Raw genomic sequence first — 20,072 nt, forward strand, 5'->3', positions numbered from 1 at the left:
CTAGTGGAGAAGCACGTCCTGAACCCGGGTACATATGAACCCCTTTTCTAAAAATGCACTTTAAACTTATTTTTAAAATGTCCAAAAATTCAAAAAAAATCACATGTACATGTTTGCAAAATATGTGCGCGGCACAAAGTTTTGCGTACAAATGTCTTTTTATTTTGCCTTCTAAAAAAGACAAAATTCTGTTCTTCTAAATAGCACGACACTTTATTTTTGTCTTTTCTTGCACATGCCAAAAATAAGTTGTTTTTACACGAAACTTTCTGCGCACACATAACACATGGAGATGTACCGGCACAATTATTTTTCAAATTCTTTTAGCATTTAGAAATGTGTTTTCATATGTACCATGGCCTTTTTTTTAAAGTTGTACCATGGCCTTTTTTTGAGGGAAAGCCATCATGGCACGTTTTATTACTTCAAAAAATGTTTACATCGTTTAACAAGAACTGCAGAATAAAGCTAGGGGCCTCATCGTACCAAATACAATCAACTTTCTGTGAAAAACAAAACCTAGCTAGTTCATGCGCCACTACATTAGCTTCCCTATGACAATGCATAAAATTAACCAAACCAATATCTCGAGCAATTTTCGTGCATGATGCATAAATCAGAGCTGCTTGGTCATACCACTGACTTGTTCCAGATAATGCATCTATAACACCCATGCAATCAGACTCTGCTTGAAGACGATTACAGCCAACCTCATTTGCTAGCAGTAAACCATTTTGAAGGGCCATCGCCTCCATAGTTCGGGCAGAAGCAGCATAGAGAATGAACCGAGAACGTCCAACCAGGAAGGTACCTGAGGAGTCTCGGAGAACAGCACCTGTCGCCCCAGTTCCTTCCTCTGCGTGATAAGAGGCATCAACATTTAATTTCAAACATCCCCCAGCTGGTTTTACCCATTTCTCCTTTACAACACTGGTCACCTTCGCAGAAACTTTAGCGGAGACCCGGAGAGTCAACCTTCCGCCCCAGATTCATCTGTCCCTGCTCTACCCATCAAAGGAAAAAAAAAATCTATCCCTGTTCTGTTCTGTATTGCACGGGCGTATCGTATCCCCAGCATCTTCGATTCGATTCAGGCTCTGCCCACGCCCAGCGCTGCAGATTCAGGTTAGGAACCAATCCCTCGACCTCACTGGGCATAACCCGTAGCAGTAGGGATTGATTTCATCGAAACGACCGAATACCGATTTCCTTCCCTCGGCTTCACTGAAGATCCCCGCCCGCCTCGCTCTTCCCCTTGTCGTGTTGCAGGCAGGGAGCCATGGATTTGTGCCGTGCAGTTCAATATATTACTGTACATGCAGATTTGATGAAATTTAACAAGTTCAGTATTTCCTGCACTAGTACATGGGAAAGACCTGTAATTTAATCATATTATTAGCTGTCATCCTATTTAACTTGGCTCTCAATTTTTATCCTGGAAGCTTGACACATCCACTTTGATCCTGCTGAACAGATGCTCCCAATTTTTATCCCAACTTTGGAGCAGAGAGGGCCATCATCCCAGCTGTTTGCAAGACTGGCTCGCATAAGAGGGGGGGTGATAAGGTAAACGGACCGCCGCCCATATCCGAGTGATATCTTTATAGGAGTAAGAAAAATGGGCATCGAAACCAGTAAGCATGCCAATGCTTTCCTGCCAAACACTATGGATTTCGGTGAACTAGAGAACATGCTACAAGAGCCAAGTGCCACACCAGTTTGCCTGCCGGTAGAGTTTCTGAAAGGCATCACACGCGATTTTTCCGTGGAGCAGGAACTGGGAAGAGGTGGGTTTGGTGTGGTTTACAAGGTATGGTTCTGATCCTTCTTCTCTTTACCATTCACTTTGTGAGTGTTAGCATGAATAATTTCATCAAAGGAAAATGCCTATACTGAGAAACGCAAGGTTGGACAGGGGATACTTCAAAACGGGAAAATGATTGCCGTGAAGAAGCTTTTCGACATACAAGTAGAGGATGATCAATTCCAGAACGAGGTCACCTACCTTATTGGGGTTAAGCACCAAAACGTAGTACAGCTTGTAGGCTACTGCGCCGAATCACGGTGGGAAGCGGCACAAGTAGGCGGGAGATATGTCATGGCTGAGATACGGAGCAGATTGCTCTGCTTCGAGTATCTAAACAACAACAGCCTTGCTAAGCATATTTCTGGTAGGTTGCTGTAGCCAGACCTTGTTTTTCCATTGGACTTCATTATTTTAGCATAAATTAAGTTGGATGATCCGATATTACATTTTTGTTTTGTCTACTTCTGCAGCTGAATCTTGTGGACTTGAGTGGCACATAAGATGTAACATAATTAAGGGGGTTTGCAGCGGCTTGCATTGCCTTCACGCGGAGTGCCGCATTGTTCATTTGGATCTTAAGCCCCAAAATATATTGCTGGATGATAATATGGTCCCCAAGCTTGCAGATTTTGGCATGTCTAGGCTCTTTGGTCAACAAGAGTCTCGAGTTATCACCGAAAGCCGTGGGGGTACACTGTAAGCTATTCCTCAGAACTTCATTGCTTCTCGATCTAGTATATAAAAACGTATCCTTGTTTTCATGCAGTGGATACATGGCACCAGAGTACATAACAAATGGAGTAATCTCAACCAAGTCAGATATATTCAGTTTGGGCATTATAATCATTGAGCTAATGACGGGAAGCAGAGAATATCCCCATAGTAGTGAAGCACTGTCTGAGCACTTCATTGAGAATGTAAAATGAACAAATTCACCATTTGCATTTTCATTATTTACTAACTTGCTGTGGCAAATTTGTAGGTGGTTGGAAATTGGAGGCACATATTGGAAAAAACAATGGGGCATAAAACGCAGGAAATATGTTCCCAACAAGTAAACAGATGCATTGCATTAGGACTTAAGTGTCTTAATCCAGATCCCGATGAAAGGCCCTCTGCATGGGATATGTTGCAAACTCTGAATGAATTGGAAAGCACAAATGGTTGTTTTGACAAGAATGATGGACCAGCAGTAGTAACTTACGTAAGTCAATATTGCAAAATAACTATTTTACTGTCTCAACAGAAGTTGATATATCGTCCTTGCTCATGTTAGCTTTTTTACAAAACTTCTTCATTGTACCCCTGGCCTCTGCATCGAGTGATGCACAGAGCCATTGAAAATCTAGCTAGTTTGTGGATGTAGCTTCTCTTTTTAAAGAAGCTTGTACGTTGTACTACCAGAAAAGGAAATCAAGACTCTTAAGATTTTGCCAAGTGGATTATCTGGCAGTACATGCAAAACTAACTCTGAAGCCCATTAAACATTTGAAAGAATTTGTTTGTGATAGGACTATAGGAGAGGTTGTGTCTGAAGAAAACACTCGATGGATTGCTGGAACTGCAAGGAATAACTAATACAAGTCGTTCAAGGAAAAATGATGGCATGACAAATAAGTGAAGTTTTGGACATGCTTTCAGTAAAACTTTTTTTTTTACTAGAAATGTGATTTTAATTATTCAGAATGAAAATTTGTAAATCATATGTATAGATTTGTCTTGGAAAGTATTTCTAGAATATTATTTATTTATTTATATATTCAATAGAAATTAGTGGTCAAAGTCACATCTTGAAGACCATGTCAATTGTCCAAAACGTCACTTATTTTGTGCTGTGGAGGGAGCACCATTCCTCTTACTCCTAAGGAGGTAAAACTGGTGCATCTTAAAAGAGCTGCTCTTTCAAAACATTTTCCCTCAAAAGAATTTGCAGTAGCACTGCCTCATGTATTTGTCAAGAAGAAAATAGTTATAGATTACAGAGGTGCAAAGCACGGAAACCAGAAGCACCCACACGATGTCTTAATTCACTAATCGAGTATTACATCTTAATTTCTAGCCTCAAACAGAAGTGTTTGAAAGTACATTGCCTCCTCTAATCTTACAGGAATCAGAAGTAGACACAATTTTAGGGCGGGGCGATGTAAATTCCAGCAATTTAGCCGCAAAATTCGACAGGATATTGAGTAGAGCATTCGCCCCAGGTTCTGCAAATATGAGCGCCGTTTTCCGCTCTGCTCCCAAAGGAAGAAGGATATTGATCCAAGCTTTTGAGGTTGCCAACACAATTGTCATGGCCTCTAATCTGATAAAATCCCTCTCTAAGCAAAGAATAAGGCACCTGAAAGAGGGCGTGCTTAGGTCGGAAGGTGTTCGCTGTCTTATTTTGGAAGATTACAGTCAGCTGTCCCTTATCATTGAAGACGACATACGGTAACAGGATTTGCTGGGCCTGTCTGTTTAGCAGTTTATTTAAGAAAAGTATTACATGCATTTTATTGGAATTATGCAGAGAAGAGTTGAGACGATTTTGTATAGAGGTTGCCCGGTTTGGAGATCTGTGTGAAGATCCTCAATGGCACAATCTCGATAGGTATTTCTGTAGGTAAAACTTATCGCCGTTACCACTTAATTCACTTCGGAGTCCATGTATTCACCATAGCTCATCTTTTTTGTGTTCTGTGTACATAACATACATCGTTCACAGATGCGGTTCTGCACTGACAGTGACATCTAAGAACAACTCCAGTGAAGAAGCACCTCCCAGTTTGCAGTATCTGATAAAATTGGCACAAAATACATGGGTCAGTATTTCTTCTTGATAGAGAATTTTCTAAACCATGGTCGCACAGCTGTTTTCACCTGACAATCCAACTATATCTCTTCTTTGCACGCTCACATCCTTGTAGAGATGTTTTCAGCAGACAAAACACTGAAATTCCGTTTTCGCTTTTTCATGTGTTCAGGTTCTGCGCCAAGAAATGCTAGCACTGGACAGACTTGAGCACGCTCATTGTACGACAAACCATTTTGTCACTCGCATTCGATGAGTCTCCTCTCCTTTCTAATTACACAGTAACCATATGCAGATTTAGCAGCTGTTCCTGTTAAGAAACAAATTGATGCTATCAAGAGCCAAAGGGGTGCGGTGAAGGTCTTAAAAAGGAAATCGCTATGGTCAAAGATTATGGAAGATGTAATAACCCGTGACGGCGATTATTTATGATTAGCATTTCTTCAATCTAAGTCATGAAATTACCAATGATCCATGTTGTCTTGTTCCAGATTGTAGAGAAACTTGTAGGGATCGTGGACTTCATCCATCTTGAGATCAACAGAGCTTTCTTGGAGAACCATGCCGAGCAATCATCTGGAGAACTTCGTGTGGCTAAAAACCTCGCCAGAACGTTAGGGCCTGCTGGACTCGCGTTGCATTACGCCAATGTCATTTTGCAGCTAAAAACTTTGGTATGTCTCCCTTTTCCCAGAGTTGGCATAAAGTTATATAGTAGTAATTGTGACACCCGCTTGAAAACCAAAATTAAGGATCCTTACAGCAGAAAATTCAGAAAAGAGTAAAGCAGAGGCCAAAACACACATGACCAACATTACAACAACGAAGCAAAACAACCGCAGTAGAATTTTCTTTGACTCTTATTATGCTTTAATGACATACATACATATTCCATTGCCAGGCATTGACATCACCAGCGGTTCCTCAGAATGCTCGGGAGGCATTGTACCAAGCACTGCCTCCTAGGATCAAACCAGTCCTGCATACCCAACTGCGGCGGCGTTTTCCCCTCAGAGAAAAGCAGGTAGGTAGCCAACTCTTTCAGCAAACATTACATATAAAATAAATAGGGAATCCATCCCTTGTCATCTCGGCTCTATCTGCATCTTGTAGACCATGACGGTTGCAGAGGTGAGAGCTGAAATGGACAGGGTATTGCGATGGCTTGTGCCAGCTGCGGAATCCACGAGGTAATTCGTGCAAGTTTTCAAGTTAACAGAACAGCACTACTTGAAGTACATTACTTTTAATCTTACCGCACAGATAGCTATAGATGTTCTACAGAAAAAAAGTCTTAGTGATATATGTTCATGGCTCACCTGGCTTCCTTCTTGATGAGTATCAGGCTTTACCTCGGAGAATGGGCGAGGAGAGGGTACGCACCCTGTAAATCTGTAATCGTCCGACCGCTCGTCTCGTTTCTGTGTTTGCTCATGCAACAGACGTATAAACTGCAATTCTCTGGCAGGCTGTCCCATTTCTCATGAATCAATCTCTTTTACAGGATGGAGTGTGTCGATGCCGACGAAGCGAACTGGTTCAAACAAGACAGTCATATCAGCGTCAGTTCCATGCTTGCTCATGCAGACGCCAAAGTGAGCAAGGTAGAGACGCTGTACTACGCCGACAAGGAGACGACCGAAGGTTACATAGCGGAGCTTGTTCTGGCTCTTCATCTTCTTGTTTCGCCTACTGTCGAGAAATAATGAGTCCAAGATGAAGGCACTGATGAAAAATTGATATCAATATGAGCACAACTTGAAGCCTCTACATTAACTTATCCAATCTATGCTGTCGAAGCAATGAGGGGATAAGGCAGCCCCGGATGCCTGATTTTTCGGTTTCGGCCTCTTCAGATGCGTCAAACAGTTGTAACGCCGAGGGAGATGAGACGATTCTTGTGAAGTTTCAGTTTTTAAGCAGGCTCTCGGTTGTCTCTGAGACTTATCCAAGAACTCTGTTCGCTCGGTCTTGTGTATAATCGGCAACTAAATGGTAACCTCATCCTCACATTTGTGCAGTTTGGTTCTCTACATCTGCCTACATATTTTGTTTTAGATTTTTAACACTCTTCTATACACAAACTTTATCTGTTATTTGTGATCTATTGTACTATAAAAAAAATACTATGACAAATAAACCTTGGCGAATAAGGGGCTGTTCGGCATCGCTCCGCTCCATAGCTCCCTGACCGGAGTTGGCGGAGCTGTTGGAGTTGTGTCGAATATAGTGTACAAGGTAGGTTACAGTTGGACTATGAGTTGTGTTGTGTTTACACAGGATGTGGAGTCGTGTCCTAGTAGGACACTTGTATCCTAGGCCTCTCTTATATAGCGAGGGTAGACACACGATGTAACCTATGCCAACATAATAGCACATGCGCGCAAGGGGGAGCCGGCGGCGTGTGCCGGCGCCCGGGTGGCCGGTGTATGGTATTGACGGTGTCACGGGGAGGAGCGCCCGTAGTCAGGCCCGGGGGATGTAGCCATATCGGTGAACCTCGTTAACAAATCTCGGTGTCGTGCTCGTGTGATTGCTTGGTCCTCGAATGATCGACGTATGCCTATTATTCTAACAAGTGGTATCATGAGCAAGGTTACGAGGAGGCCGTGGAAGTTGATCTAGAGGAAGTATCGAGTTCGAGATGCAGCCGGTGGCGGTGTGGTTCTCGGCAAGATTGAGGAAGCGATCAACGGAATTCTGTGTGCGCATGACAGCGGCAGTGCGAGAGGTGAGGCGATTGATTACATGGATCGATCGGGCGAGCGTACATACGGCCGGCGTGTCTGCGAAGTTCTCAACGGGATCGGAAGAAAGCAGATCAGCGGCGCGTGGCAACACGAGGTGTTGGAGCAGAACCGGATCGGACCGGAGGCGCGTGCAGCCGTGGAGAGTTCGGCTACTCGGGTACACGTGTACGCGGACGCGCTGGAGTCCGGCAGGGGAAAGAAGGAAGCATACAGCTCTGTATTATGTACTGCATGTGAGATTTGTTTTTGGACAAAAAGAAAAGGGCAACGATCTGCGCCGGCGCACCGGCCCAATCGTTGGGCCGGTCAAGCCCCTGCCGTCAGATCTGGCCCCCCCGAGCCGTCAGATCCCTTCGTCCCCAACCTCTTCCATCTTCAACCTCCCGCACGGAAAAAGGGAGAGGCCCGCCTTCGCACGAAGCGACGCCTCCGCACGCGCCAACCGCCTCGCCTCGCCTCCTCACCGCCGGTCGCCCTCACCGCCGATTGCCGCCCTCGCCGCTGGTTGCCGCCCTCACCTATGCTGCCTTCATGTGTTTCTCACCTCCGCGGATGCAGCAGCGTGCGCCCATGGTTGCACTCGTGGTTGCAGGCTTGCAGCTCCAGGGAGGATGGCCGCACCTCCGGTGGCGCCGGCCGCCGGCCGCAGCACCTGTCGTTGTGCTCGCGCTGTACCTCGCCGTGTGCCCACCCCGGGGCTCTTGCTGGTTCCAACAAAAAACGACACCGGTTGTAGCAAAAAAGTTTATCGCTTCCAGCAAAAAGGCTTACCGCTGCAGCCTGCCGTCGTCATTGTAGCAAAAATGTTAACCGGATGTAGCTTCTGTGGTTGCCGATTGCAGCAAAACAATGACGTGGTTGTAGCAAACACAAAAAAGGAAAAAAGTTTCCATCGTTTTCAGAAAAGCTTCGACTATGGTTTGGAAAAGCTTCAATCGCGTATAAAAAAAGCTTCATCCGTTAAGAAAAAAAGCTTCACCCAGACCTGCGACCAAAGAAAAAGTTGCAAAGGTTGACAGAGAAAGCTTCAACCGTGTATAGGAAAAGCTTCAACCGGCTACCGGCAATGGAAAAGCCATGGTTGCAGCCCGCGGTCACCTCGGACATCGCCGTCACACACCCCGGCCTCCGCAGGGTTGCATCAGCGTCGCCGTGGTAGCACCCCGCCGCCGTGGTAGAACCCCGTCGCCCCGGTTGCAGCATCTCCTGCGGTCACCCCCCATGGTCACCGCGCAGAGCCATGGCGAGCTTCGAGCGGGGAGGGGAGGCATGGTGCTGCGACCAGGGGGCGGGGGGGAGGGGCAGGGGATGGGGAGGAGGGGGCAAAAGAAAAGGACGGCGCGCCCCCGACGAGCTGCTCGAGACGTGGGGGAGCTGCGTGAGATGTGTGGGAGATGCGGGGAGACGCGAGGAAGAGGGAGCGACCGGCCCAATGTTCCGCCGGTGCCCCGGCCCCAAACGTTTCCCAAAAGAAAAGGGACCGAGTCCCTGGGGAGATGCGTTCTCCTGGTAGCCGAGACGTAGACATGCAACTTCAAGACTCCAAAAGGAAAGCATCCGTCGTGTGTTATGCAGCACGTGGGAAGGCAAGGACTTGGGCATGCAAAGCTAGCATCGGAGTTGAGCTACGGGAGCCACTCTACGTGAAGACCGGAAGCAATCTTGTTGGATTTGCAACTAGTATACTCGGTGTACTTGGGGATCACGAAAAAGAGTGCTCGATGTTTTTTTTCACAGGTCAGTTATACAAAGAACCATGGAGCCAACGGGTACTAGGTTTGAGGTGTAGAAGTTCGACGGAACTGAACACCTTGGGTTATGACAGATAAGTATGAAAATTGTTGGCACAACAGTGCTTGAAGGCATCGCGGGATGTCAAGCCAGGCGGACGATGGAGACTGTGAGGAGATGCAGATGGTTGCAATCAGATAATTTTGGCTGGGTCGGACTGGAGAGTCTGATGGATCGACATAAGTCGGTTGGTACAGAAGACGGTGGTGGGATCGGCGAAGACGACATAGAAGCGTGATGTTGATGGTGACCGACTTCTGGGCGTGGAAACACGTGGCGTAGGCCCCGAGGGCTTGTGCGGCTTCGACAAGACTATGGCGCGGGATTGATTCAAGGTGGTGTATAGACGGAGCTTGAAGTCGATGAGGCGCAGGGGTGGATTGATCATCTACCATGGAGTCATGTTGAAGGTGGAGCTGGATTGAGGAGCTACGGCGTAAGTCGACGGGGCCGAAGCCTATTCAGCAGGCGGGGAAAAAGCGAGTGATACATAGTTTGGACTGGAGCTCAGTGGTCTGATGGAAGCGTGAAACTCGTCATCGGTCGGTGATGATCGGTGGTACTCTGCAGTGGGGGTTGAGTGGTGTGGTTTTGCAACCCTTGAGACTCGACCGGGACAGTGGAGGCTTGACGCGGTAATAGAGGCGAGGCGTGCGGTATGCACGGGGCATGAAAACGGGCCATGGTTCTGGTGGTCATACATGTGGCGAGATAACTGCGAATTTGACTCGGGATGACTACAAGCAATGGTGAAATTCCTTCAAGTTTCAGACAGGCAGTCAAGAAAGGAGCGGTGATGTTGAGTTCAGGTAACTCTTATATGTGACACCAATATGTGAGTTGTTCACTGTCACGCAGGTTAGTGATCGGTGTGTGATGGCGTTGACGGATACTCTGAAAGTTGGGAGCGCAAACTAGAGTAATGTGGAACTTAATTTTGCTTGAGTGTTGACTGTGGTCAAGAAAAGAAGGGACTACAAGTTGCAGGTGGAGTCGCATGGAGTCTTTGGAGTAGCAGCGGTATTCATGGGGTAAGCTCAAGTCCAATGTACATGGAAGTTTGACGCTTGGAAAAATCCAGGGTGGTGGAGTATATTCGCCAAGGTGGAGTTTGTTGGAGTTGTGTCGAATATAGTGTACAAGGTAGGTTACAGTTGGACTATGAGTTGTGTTGTGTTTACATAGGATGTGGAGTCGTGTCCTAGTAGGACACTTGTATCCTAGGCCTCTCTTATATAGCGAGGGTAGACACACGATGTAACCTATGCCAACATAATAGCACAGGCGCGCAAGGGGGAGCCGGCGGCGTGTGCCGGCGCCCGGGTGGCCGGTGTATGGTATTGTGACGGTGTCACGGGGAGGAGCGCCTGTAGTCAGGCCCCGGGGATGTAGCCATATCGGTGAACCTCGTTAACAAATCTCGGTGTCGTGCTCGTGTGATTGCTTGGTCCTCGGATGATCGACGTATGCCTCGGATTTATCCTGACAGGAGTTGTAGGTCAAAATGGTGGAGTTGCCATTTACCCGCTCCGCAGATTCCGGGAGCAGACCATTACCGAGCAGGGCCTAAATGTTGTCATTTTTGCTCGGCATGTTGAAATTTAATCTTTTATGTGTTGGAATTTGTTTTTGTGGCTACTTTTTTTGAGGGGTAGTAGCTTTTATGACTACTTTGTTGTCAAGCGAGTTGATGCGTTACATGGTGCATATACCAAAATAATAGTAATGTGTATTTAAGCCTTTCAAGCTTGAGTTGTACTGAAAATCTCTGTAACCATCCATCCATGCGTAGCTTGGCATATTTAGAGATAATAGTACCAGGAGTCCCACAACTTGTCCTGGATGTGACGATTTGGTCCCGATCTTGCAAAAGGCAACTATTGAGTCCCACAACTTGCACCCAATGTGCAAATCTGGTCCCAGCCAATCGTAGCACGACAAGTGGCGCCTAGTCAGCACAGCCGGTCAGCCCAGCGCTTTTTGCATTTACCCCCCTGGACTTAGCACTAATCAACCCGCACTACACCGCACTTTTCACCTGAATTTATTGGTTCTCCCTCCCTGGCCCAATCATTCGTCGCTCTCTCCCCCCTGTCCGTGACCGGCCGACAGGCCGTGCTGGCTGCGCTCGTGTGAGCCATGTCCTCGTCGCCGGACTTCACCGGCGGTGTGCCGCTGCCGCCTACCGCGCACCAAGTTCTGCCATTCGCTGTCAACCCTCCGGATTATGGTTAGTTCTCTCTGCTCTGTTCCTCCTCTCTGCCCTGTTCCTTCTCTCTGTGCTCGCTCGATGTCAACCCTCTCGGTCGGTGTTGTCTTCCCCGTTGGATCGCCCAATTTTGAGCTCGTTTTAGCCGCATTGGTTGGTAGTTTGTGGTTGTAGTGCTTCCCGCGACCTCATACTGGTTATTTGGTAGTTGATTGTAGGCTAGGGTTTTGGGTGAAGTTGGGGATTTAGGCAAGAACCTAGGGTTCTTGTTTATAATCTTTTTCGGCCAGACTTTAGGTTTGTGGCTAGTATGTACATACTGTTTTGCAAATACACGTGCCAATTTGGCCTAGGGTTTGTGCTTAGGGGGCAGCATTTGCACTATAAAAAATGTAAACTTTGTCTGGCCAATGTAGGCCAGTGTTTGAGGTAAGTAGTTTAGGGTTTGTGCTTAGGGGGCAGCATTAGTACTTAGTTTGTACATTAGCCATGCTAAATCATCAGTTTGTTACTGCTTATGTTGAGTTAATTTGCAAGCTTTAGTTAACTGAATTTATTCTGTTAACTGAATTCAGTTCCAAGTTAACTCAGTGCTCTTACAGTTAACTGTATGTATTCAGTTCAATGTATTTATTCAGTTATTTTTAGATAAATGGCAAAGCTTGTACCACTATTGATCTATTATTACAGCACTATCTCAATTCTTAGCATAACCAAAACTTCAGTTGACTAAATACTGTTTTCTTCAGTGAACTGATTTTCCTCAATAAACTATATTGATGCACTAATCCACAGTTAAATGCCACACTACAAGATTATGCACATGACAGTAAGATGACACATTACAAATTTGCTGGCCTTAACTTGAGATCTACTAACCTTTTGTGCACAAGCAAGATACCTCCTTCCACTGTCAACTGATTCAAAGGAAACTAACTTCTCACAGACACATTGATGTTCACATCTAACTGCAAGATCTGGAGCAAGGCCTGTCCATTCAGAGCAGAAAATGGTGGCAGCAGCAGGAGCCTAGAAAATATTGTTGTCAGCAAAAATTCCCCATTGCTAACCCTAAATGCCAGTGAGTATGTTTGTACTGGAGCTGGAGCTAACCTCACTTGTGACAGAGTACCTGTCGAACGAAGAGCTGGATCCTTCACTCCAAGACACCATGGCGGCGAGCTGGACGGACGGACGGCGGCGGCGAGCTGGACGGCGGCGACGAGCTGGGGAGCAGGAGATGGTCGAGAGCAGAGAAAGATGAGTGAGTGGAGTGGAGTGGGCTGAGTAGAATATCCCAGGAATATACCCAAGCAGCTAAACTAAGGTGCTGTAGTGCGGGTTGATTAGTGCTAAGTCAGGGGGGTAAATGCAAAAAGCGCTGGGCTGACCGGCTGTGCTGACTAGACGCCACTTGTCGTGCTACGATTGGCTGAGACCAGATTTGCACATTGGGTGCAAGTTGTGGGACTCAATAGTTATCTTTTGCAAGATTGGGACCAAATCGTCACATTCAGGACAAGTTGTGGGACTCCTAGTGCTATTACCTCGCATATTTAATCTCCTGCTTCCTTCCATGGTATGTGACCACAACCACTGTGGGCGGCTTGCTGAGTTTGCTGGATGGATACGTCAGATTGTCTGGGCCAAAGATTGCAGTAAAGGCGTCATCCGTGCCGACCGATGATCCATCCCTGCTCTTTCTTCAGTCTCTTCTGCTGCTGCCTGCTGGTGGTGGTAATGGCATCGGCCTACCCCGTGGGCACGGCCTGGCCGCTCCACACTTGCTATTTCCCTCGATGCATGCATGTGGTGCCACGCCTGGCAAATGGTCAAGGAGTTCAGTGATGCCGGCCCTTGTCTTCTCACTGAAAATTCATGCCGTCTCTACGCTACTCTCTGGTGAGTGGAGATCAGTACTGTTCCTACCACTACTAGCTATAGACTAGGCCTGCCTTGGCTGCCTAGCCATGTAGTGGTATTGGCTGATGACACTGGTGATGGAGTGGTGGGTGTAGAATCTGACGACGTGTAACCATGCCGTTTATTGTGTGGCTGTGGTACGTGGTGCTCCTACTTGATTGTTGCTAAGGCCTGGCGGTGAAGCGGTCGTTGGGCAACGGCCGGCCGGCCGGGCGTGACCACCGGACCACCGTCCGTACGTACGTGGCCCCGGCCTGAATCATGAACCGGCCGGCAGGCGGGCAGGCCGCCGGCGAGGCGAGCGGGGAGAGGGAGCACCGCACGTGGCGACGCGCGCCCCACGCGCGGCCGGTGGCCGGCCAGCGCGCGGCTCATGTGCGCCCTCCGCCGCGCCCACCTGCGCCGTACGTACGGCCGCCGGAGCCGGACCACGTACGTACGTACGATCCGGCCGTCCACGACTGCCGTCTGCGGCGGCCTGCGACACCGCGCCGGCCGCGGCGCTGCGGTTGCATACATGGACGGTTTTTGGTTGCTTGCCGTTGAGGGTGGCCGGGATGGGCGCGTCGGCTTGTCCCGCGGCCGGATTCGGTTCATAAATGGTGGATGGATGGATGGATCGACCAGCCAGCCAGCCCGGCCCACACACTCATGGACCAACACGCAGGCGCTTCTTCACACACACACACACACACACCAAAACTCTGGCTCCCGCAAATTTTTTGTCCAAGGCTTTGGTTACCATGAGTGTGTGGAGGTCGCAACTTCAAATGATCTTGATTTTTTGAAAATGGAGGTATACCTCCGGCCTCTGCATCATGACGATGAATGCGGCCCTTTTATTAAATATCCAGAAAGTATCAACACAAAGGTCTTACAGCTCGCAAACGGAGCAAAAACAAAGCACATAGAACTGAAAAGTAGAAGCGGACAAAGACAACCGGTACGTTGATAATAAGGACAAGCTCTCTAGACTCCTATCCTGTTATGCGAACGCCATCCGAACCGGTTGAATATAACCCGAGCCACCATCTTCCATTGGTTGCACCCAGTAACCAAAGGCTCCTTGGAGTCCGTAGGAGTGAGTAAGGACCACGTACGGATCCAAGCTGTAGCTCTGAAGATAACCTGCAAAAAAGTTAAGTTGTGTAGTCTGTTAAAAATCATATAATTTCTGCAGTTCCATATAGCCCATAATAGCGCACATATTCCAATCCGAATACGAGCTGCCGTGATATGTTCAACCCCAGCTAACCACGTCCCAAACAAAGACGCAATATCTACTGGAGGATTGATATTAAAAGCTATATGAATCATTCTCCAAAGTAACTTGGCAAGTGGGCATTAGATAAATAAATGTTGTATTGTCTCATCCTTAGTACAAAAACAACACCGCGAGTTACCTACCCATTGCCTCTTAAGTAAGTTGTCCTCTCACTACTAGGAAAAGGCCTACTAATGGCGCATCTAATTTGGCCATTAATGGCGCATTAGCGGTGCGCCATTAGTACCACGCCATTAGTATATTTTACTAATGGCGCACCCCCTGGTGCGCCATTAGTATCTGATATACTAATGGCGCACCACTGATGCGCCATTAGTGTATACAGAAGTGCGTCATTAGTATGCCTCCCAGGGGCCATGTATACCCAGGTGCTCTGGCATACTAATGGCGCACGGCAGCAAGATGCGCCATTAGTAACCTCGGCATACTAATGGCGCACTCTTCAGTGATGCGCCATTAGTATGCTTTGTCATACTAATGGCGCACTGTCATGTGATGCGCCATTAGTATGAATATTAGGTTTTTTTATTTTTTATTTTCTGTTTTTTGCACAGGTTACAAAATGTATAATTTGACAAAATATAGACAGCACACATCAACAACAGATTCATCGAATACAATAGAAGATTAGTCTTTGAATACAATTCATCATATTAGTCTCCGAATACAATTCATCATATTAGTCTCCGAATTGAAAAGATCGAACAAAGATAGAACATTATATTACAAGTCTCGAGACCGCGAGTAGCGAGTTTGTCTTCACATTACAAGTCGATATCGATCATCTAAACTACCATCACATAAAAGAGAGTTGCGGTCATCACGATGAGCATCATCACGATGAAACTCGTCTTCATCCGGTTCCTCCAACGCTCCCTCCCCTCTCCCGCTAGATAGCGGGCGTATCTAGATTCGGCCTCGGCCCTAGTGGTGTACCCTTTGTAACTGTTACCGCTGAATCGGTGAACCTGTCTCCGACGCTCCTCCCAGTCATCGTAGACTCCGGGAACCTTACCCTTGTACACGAAATACGTCGGCATCGCTATGCACTAGCCAAACGAAACATTAGTACCAATTCACAGTCAATACATAAGCAATATATAAGTATGCAACAGAACGATCGAAAGAGAAAAGCAAGACATTAATAGCATCGATTACATCTAAGTTGAACGACTCTCGAAACCAAAGAGACATACTACAAGTTCATTAAAGTTTAATTACAACATGAGCCAATCGATGTTTCAGAACTAGACACAGCATCACTGCTTTCGACTCGACTCAAGGGACTGAAGCGTGGATGAAGCCGCCGTCTATCGTGGGAGTCATGAAAGAACGAGCGTTGTCAGCCTGCATTTGTAGCATTGTGTCGATGTCACTGTTGGACGGTTGATTTCTGAGGTAGAACTGCCCCGAGGTACGAAGGACATCTTGATGGATGATTTCCGCAAACTCCGACTGGATGCGAAAGAATTCTTGTCTGATGTCCACGTCCTGGATTGCCGACACGCTCGCGGCCCAATCTTTGAGTCTACTCGGTAGCAGAAGTTGATGATGGTCCCGTACGATCGCCCGCATGTGATGGATGGCGTAGTAGGCGCCCTTCTGACCGCCAGGCGGCTGCTTGACGCAGCAGACGTCGTATTGTGGGAGAACACGTGCTTGCCGTACTTACGAATAGGCCTGGTGAAGGTGCCTCCAGATTTGATGTAGCCGGGGAGAACATCATCAAGAACCTTCTTGACATTTGTGTAGTCTACGTTCGACTGACGGTCCGGGTCGAAATACGTGGCCATGGAATATTTGGGGCTTAGGAGGATGAGCGTGCAATGTGTGTCACTGCAGAAAACACGGAATGTTAAAAGAAAAACGATCGAAATCTAAGAATTCATATGTTACGGGGCGGTTGAGGGGAGGACTTACTCGGGAAAGTAAGGCACGAGGAAGTTATCCTTATCTTGGTTTGCCAGAATGACGCCTTCGAGGTAAGAACTCGCGACTTGCCGGTCCCCAGCGCTGCCCAAGATCTTGGCACGCATGTAGAAGGGGTCGACTATCACGATGTCCGGGGTCTTGTCGCGAATGATCCGCATCTCCATACTCAGCGAAAATAGCCGAACAAAGGTGTAGTGCAGCGGATGAAGGTTCAACATAGCGTGGATGTCATCAAACCGCAGGACGATCGTACCCCCGATGGAGTTATCCACAAAGCCCTTGCCCTCTGGCACCTTGGCCACGAAAACCGGGTATGCCACATCCTTCTCTCTGAGACGCCGCTTCTCCAAAGAAAGAACATTGTCATGCAGACTCCGCATAGCACCGGTTGCAGCATTGAGCATATTTGTCGGTAGCATCGCCCTACCCGCCACATGCACCCTCCTCGAGATATCCTCAGGTGAAGGTGGCCCGTCCTGAGCACGGATCGTACTCGGTGCCGGCTGGCTCGCACCCTTGTTAGTCTTTCTTTTGCGTGCCTTCTTCTTCTCCTGTAATGGGACCGAGTTCTGCTCACAGACCGCCTTCTTGAGTGTATTTGGGCTGATAATATTTCGCACCTCGCCTATCTGAGGCTCGGTGGAGTCGGCAGCTGGAGGCGTCTCCTGAGAGCTGAACGGCAGACGACGCCTGTTGCAACTTGGCTTCTCCGCGGTACCAGCTAGATCGCGCACGTCTTTTGTTGGGTTGGGTTCTTGAGAAGGAGTCCCCATGAAGTCGCCATCGTACCCATGTTCGGCAAAGTACTGATCGACGTTGCCAAATGTATCGTCGTCGTAGTCGTTCTGATCCTGTGCCATATGCATGTTTGGATCCAGTGGCATAGGGATGTCCGGCACCGTTGCGGCGGTCTTGCCATGGGGCCGACTTGGCGCCGGCACGACTGGCGGTGTTGTCTTTGGGGTGGTGTCCCCCGCCCCCAAACGAATCTGGCTCTTCGGCCAAAGCAGGGGCCAGCTCAGGCAGGCGCTGAGGGTCATCACATCATCATCGTCGGCCCCGACGGGTCGAATCGGAGGTAACAACTCGTCGCAGCCTGGCAGCACCCGAACCAGTTGAACCCTAAACAAGTTGGGTGGCATCTGGGTACCGTGGAACAAGGGGTTGCCCGGTTGAACGATTTTGCCCTTGGCGACATCGACCAACTCATTGTTCACGAAGTGCAGGAGAGTGCACGGAACGTCGGCGGCGCCCTGTGAAAACATGTAGGGCGTCAGGGATGCCCAGTCAAAGGCAAGGAGATGAAGTCCTCGGCCGAGAGAGGCTTAATTAGTTACCCTGATGATGGCGTCGAGCTCGGCTAATGTCGAGGCACCGCCAACGGCGGGCGTGCAGTTGACGGAGGGGCCGCTTGCTGCAGAGGTGCCGGCCGGCGTACACCCGGGTGCATTAAGCTCCCGTGCCGGCGTCGGAGACACCAATGCCGCCTCCACCGGAGACACCAATGGCCCCGCCATCGCATTCTGCGAGTTGCTGGCCGTGAAGCTAGGAATCGGGGGCGGCCCCTGTTGGCCGCCTGCAATCCACGCACTCAACCCCTGGATCAAGGTAGGCACAATGGCGGTGATCGTCGCTCCGAGTCGTTGTTCCACTTGCTCTTGGACAATCTCCGGAATCCGCGCCACCTGTGCCTTGAGTTCTTGAACCTCGCACGCCTGGCTTTCCGAGCTGGTCTTTTTCTTGTTCCGCACACCAGCGGTATAGTATGACCCCCATTTTGTGGACAAGCCTTTGCCGGCCACACGACCAGCTGATGTTGGCTTACTGAGCTTATCCTTGTTCTTCATTACATTCAACGCCCTATTTAGAGTGGTGTCCCAAGGGTTGCTCGTAGTCGACCCCGCGCTACTGCTTTCAGTCGCCTGCGGAAGGAATGTGAACCATTTAGAAATTTGGCTTCATTAATTAGAATGCAACCATATGGAGCTAATTACGCGGGGGTGTATTCCTTACCAGAACAAGCTCAAGCGCCCTGGTCTTCGAATCCGTGGTAAGCTCCTTTGTTATCGGGTCCTCCTTGTACCGGGCCCTGACATAGTTCCTAGTCTGCTTGTTACCGCTGTATTTCTCGAAGCGGGGCGGTAGGCCTTGCTCGGCACGCTCCGCGTCCTCCTTGTCCCATATAGGCTCCGCCACTCTGTAACCGCCGGGACCGAGTTTGTGTTCCCCTAAGTTCAGCTCCCGCATTTCTTTCCCCCCACTGACTTGATTGGGAGTTTGCGGTGCTCGAGCAATTGATCTTGAAGTCGTTGTAGTCATCTTCGGTGATCGAAGGATTTTTCTCCTTGATCTTCTCATAACTCTCACCTTTCTCGATCATTCTCTTCACATTGCTTTTCCAAGTAGACAGGGCCTTGCTCATCTTCGTGAGGGCAGCATTGTTCACTTTATTCCCTTTGAGGCTTGTGTTTTCAAAAGCAGCGGGGAACTTGTATCGTTCGTGTAGCTTCGTGAAGAGGAGGTTGCGCAAATTCCCTCGGTCAGGATGCCTCAGGTTCTCGGTGTTGATTGAGACGGTGCTTCGGAGAATGCACCCGAGCTGAAGCGAGTACCCCTTGACTATTCGTTCGGGCGCCGTTGGATTCCCGTCGGAGTCCACTTCAGTAACTTCCTCCTTGAGGGTGCGGAGCACGGTCGGGCGCCGGTCCTTCCGTTGCCTCTTCTGTTGGCTGCCATCTGTGCGTGCGCCGCCATCATCAGTGGTGGCATCCTCGGCGGCACCATCAGTGGTGGCATCAGTGGGGTCATCCTCGGCGGTACCATCAGTGGTCTCAGGATCGATGGGGAAGGCGGCGTCCTCATACAAGTGAGGTTGTTCCTCCATCTCTCGGGACAGCTCCCAGAATGCCTTGCCGCCCGAACCCCCGGCCTCATCGTTCTGGGCCATGTTTCTCTCTAAATAGAAATAAAGTTTGGTCAAAAAGTTGGTTATTGTCAACGAACAAGATCATGGTCTCATCATTTAGGGTTTGTCGACACCGAGGCATCCTAAAATCTAAGCTTTTATCATTGAGGGTTTTTCGACACCGAGGCACGCCTATGGTTTAATGCAGCTAGAATAAAGGGGCACTTGATCCTACTTAATTAACTACTAAGATACCCCGGCCCATGCATTAGTCACAAGTACCCCGGCCCATGCATTAGTCACAAGTACCCCATATGTACCTTTGCGACGACTTTCTGTGTCCTGCTTCGCTTCATCATCATCATCATCATCATCGTCATCATCATCATCATTAGCGTGAAGCTCCTGCCTGATGCCCATTGATTTCAAGTCTGCCCTTGCTTTCGGCCCATCTTTGGTCCTCTCTGGCATGTTGAGCAGGGTACCAAGCAGACTCTCGCACACGTTCTTCGTGATATGCATGACATCAAGGCTGTGAGGCACACGGTGAATCTTCCAGTACGGCAAGTCCCAGAAAACAGACCTTGTTTTCCATACCTTCAGCAGCGGCTCTGGCGCCTTTCGCTTCTTTCCCGGCTCTAGCGCCTTTTGCTTCTTTCCCGGCAGTGGGCAGTCT

At 48.6% G+C, this 20,072-nt stretch overlaps 1 protein-coding gene and 1 long non-coding RNA gene across 4 annotated transcripts; one reads left to right on the forward strand and one right to left on the reverse strand.

Moving 5' to 3' along the window:
- Positions 1 to 838: 838 nt before the first annotated feature.
- On the forward strand, positions 839 to 6,741 carry LOC123112627 (uncharacterized). 3 transcript variants are annotated; one of them, XM_044533673.1, is made up of 15 exons: positions 839 to 1,125; positions 1,475 to 1,810; positions 1,907 to 2,171; positions 2,278 to 2,503; positions 2,574 to 2,724; positions 2,790 to 3,011; positions 3,915 to 4,240; positions 4,320 to 4,400; positions 4,515 to 4,611; positions 4,774 to 4,822; positions 4,897 to 5,003; positions 5,093 to 5,275; positions 5,503 to 5,625; positions 5,715 to 5,791; positions 5,947 to 6,741. In XM_044533673.1, exons 2-15 carry the CDS (start codon positions 1,619 to 1,621, stop codon positions 6,086 to 6,088), a joined length of 2,241 nt encoding a protein of 746 aa, XP_044389608.1. In that variant the 5' UTR covers positions 839 to 1,125; positions 1,475 to 1,618; the 3' UTR covers positions 6,089 to 6,741. The 3 variants fall into 3 exon arrangements, with proteins under 3 accessions (XP_044389608.1, XP_044389606.1, XP_044389607.1); XM_044533671.1 differs by having other exon boundaries at positions 840 to 1,125; positions 4,320 to 4,412; XM_044533672.1 differs by having other exon boundaries at positions 847 to 1,125; positions 1,916 to 2,171; positions 4,320 to 4,412.
- Positions 4,263 to 5,503, reverse strand: LOC123112628 (uncharacterized). Its single transcript, XR_006455615.1, has 3 exons — positions 5,067 to 5,503; positions 4,670 to 4,911; positions 4,263 to 4,584 (listed from the first exon to the last, which is right to left on the reverse strand). It is a non-coding gene; the product is annotated as an uncharacterized lncRNA (long non-coding RNA).
- Positions 6,742 to 20,072: the final 13,331 nt, after the last annotated feature.

The sequence above is a fragment of the Triticum aestivum genome, chromosome 5B (genome assembly GCF_018294505.1).
Source record: "Triticum aestivum cultivar Chinese Spring chromosome 5B, IWGSC CS RefSeq v2.1, whole genome shotgun sequence".
Lineage (NCBI taxonomy): Eukaryota > Viridiplantae > Streptophyta > Magnoliopsida > Poales > Poaceae > Triticum > Triticum aestivum.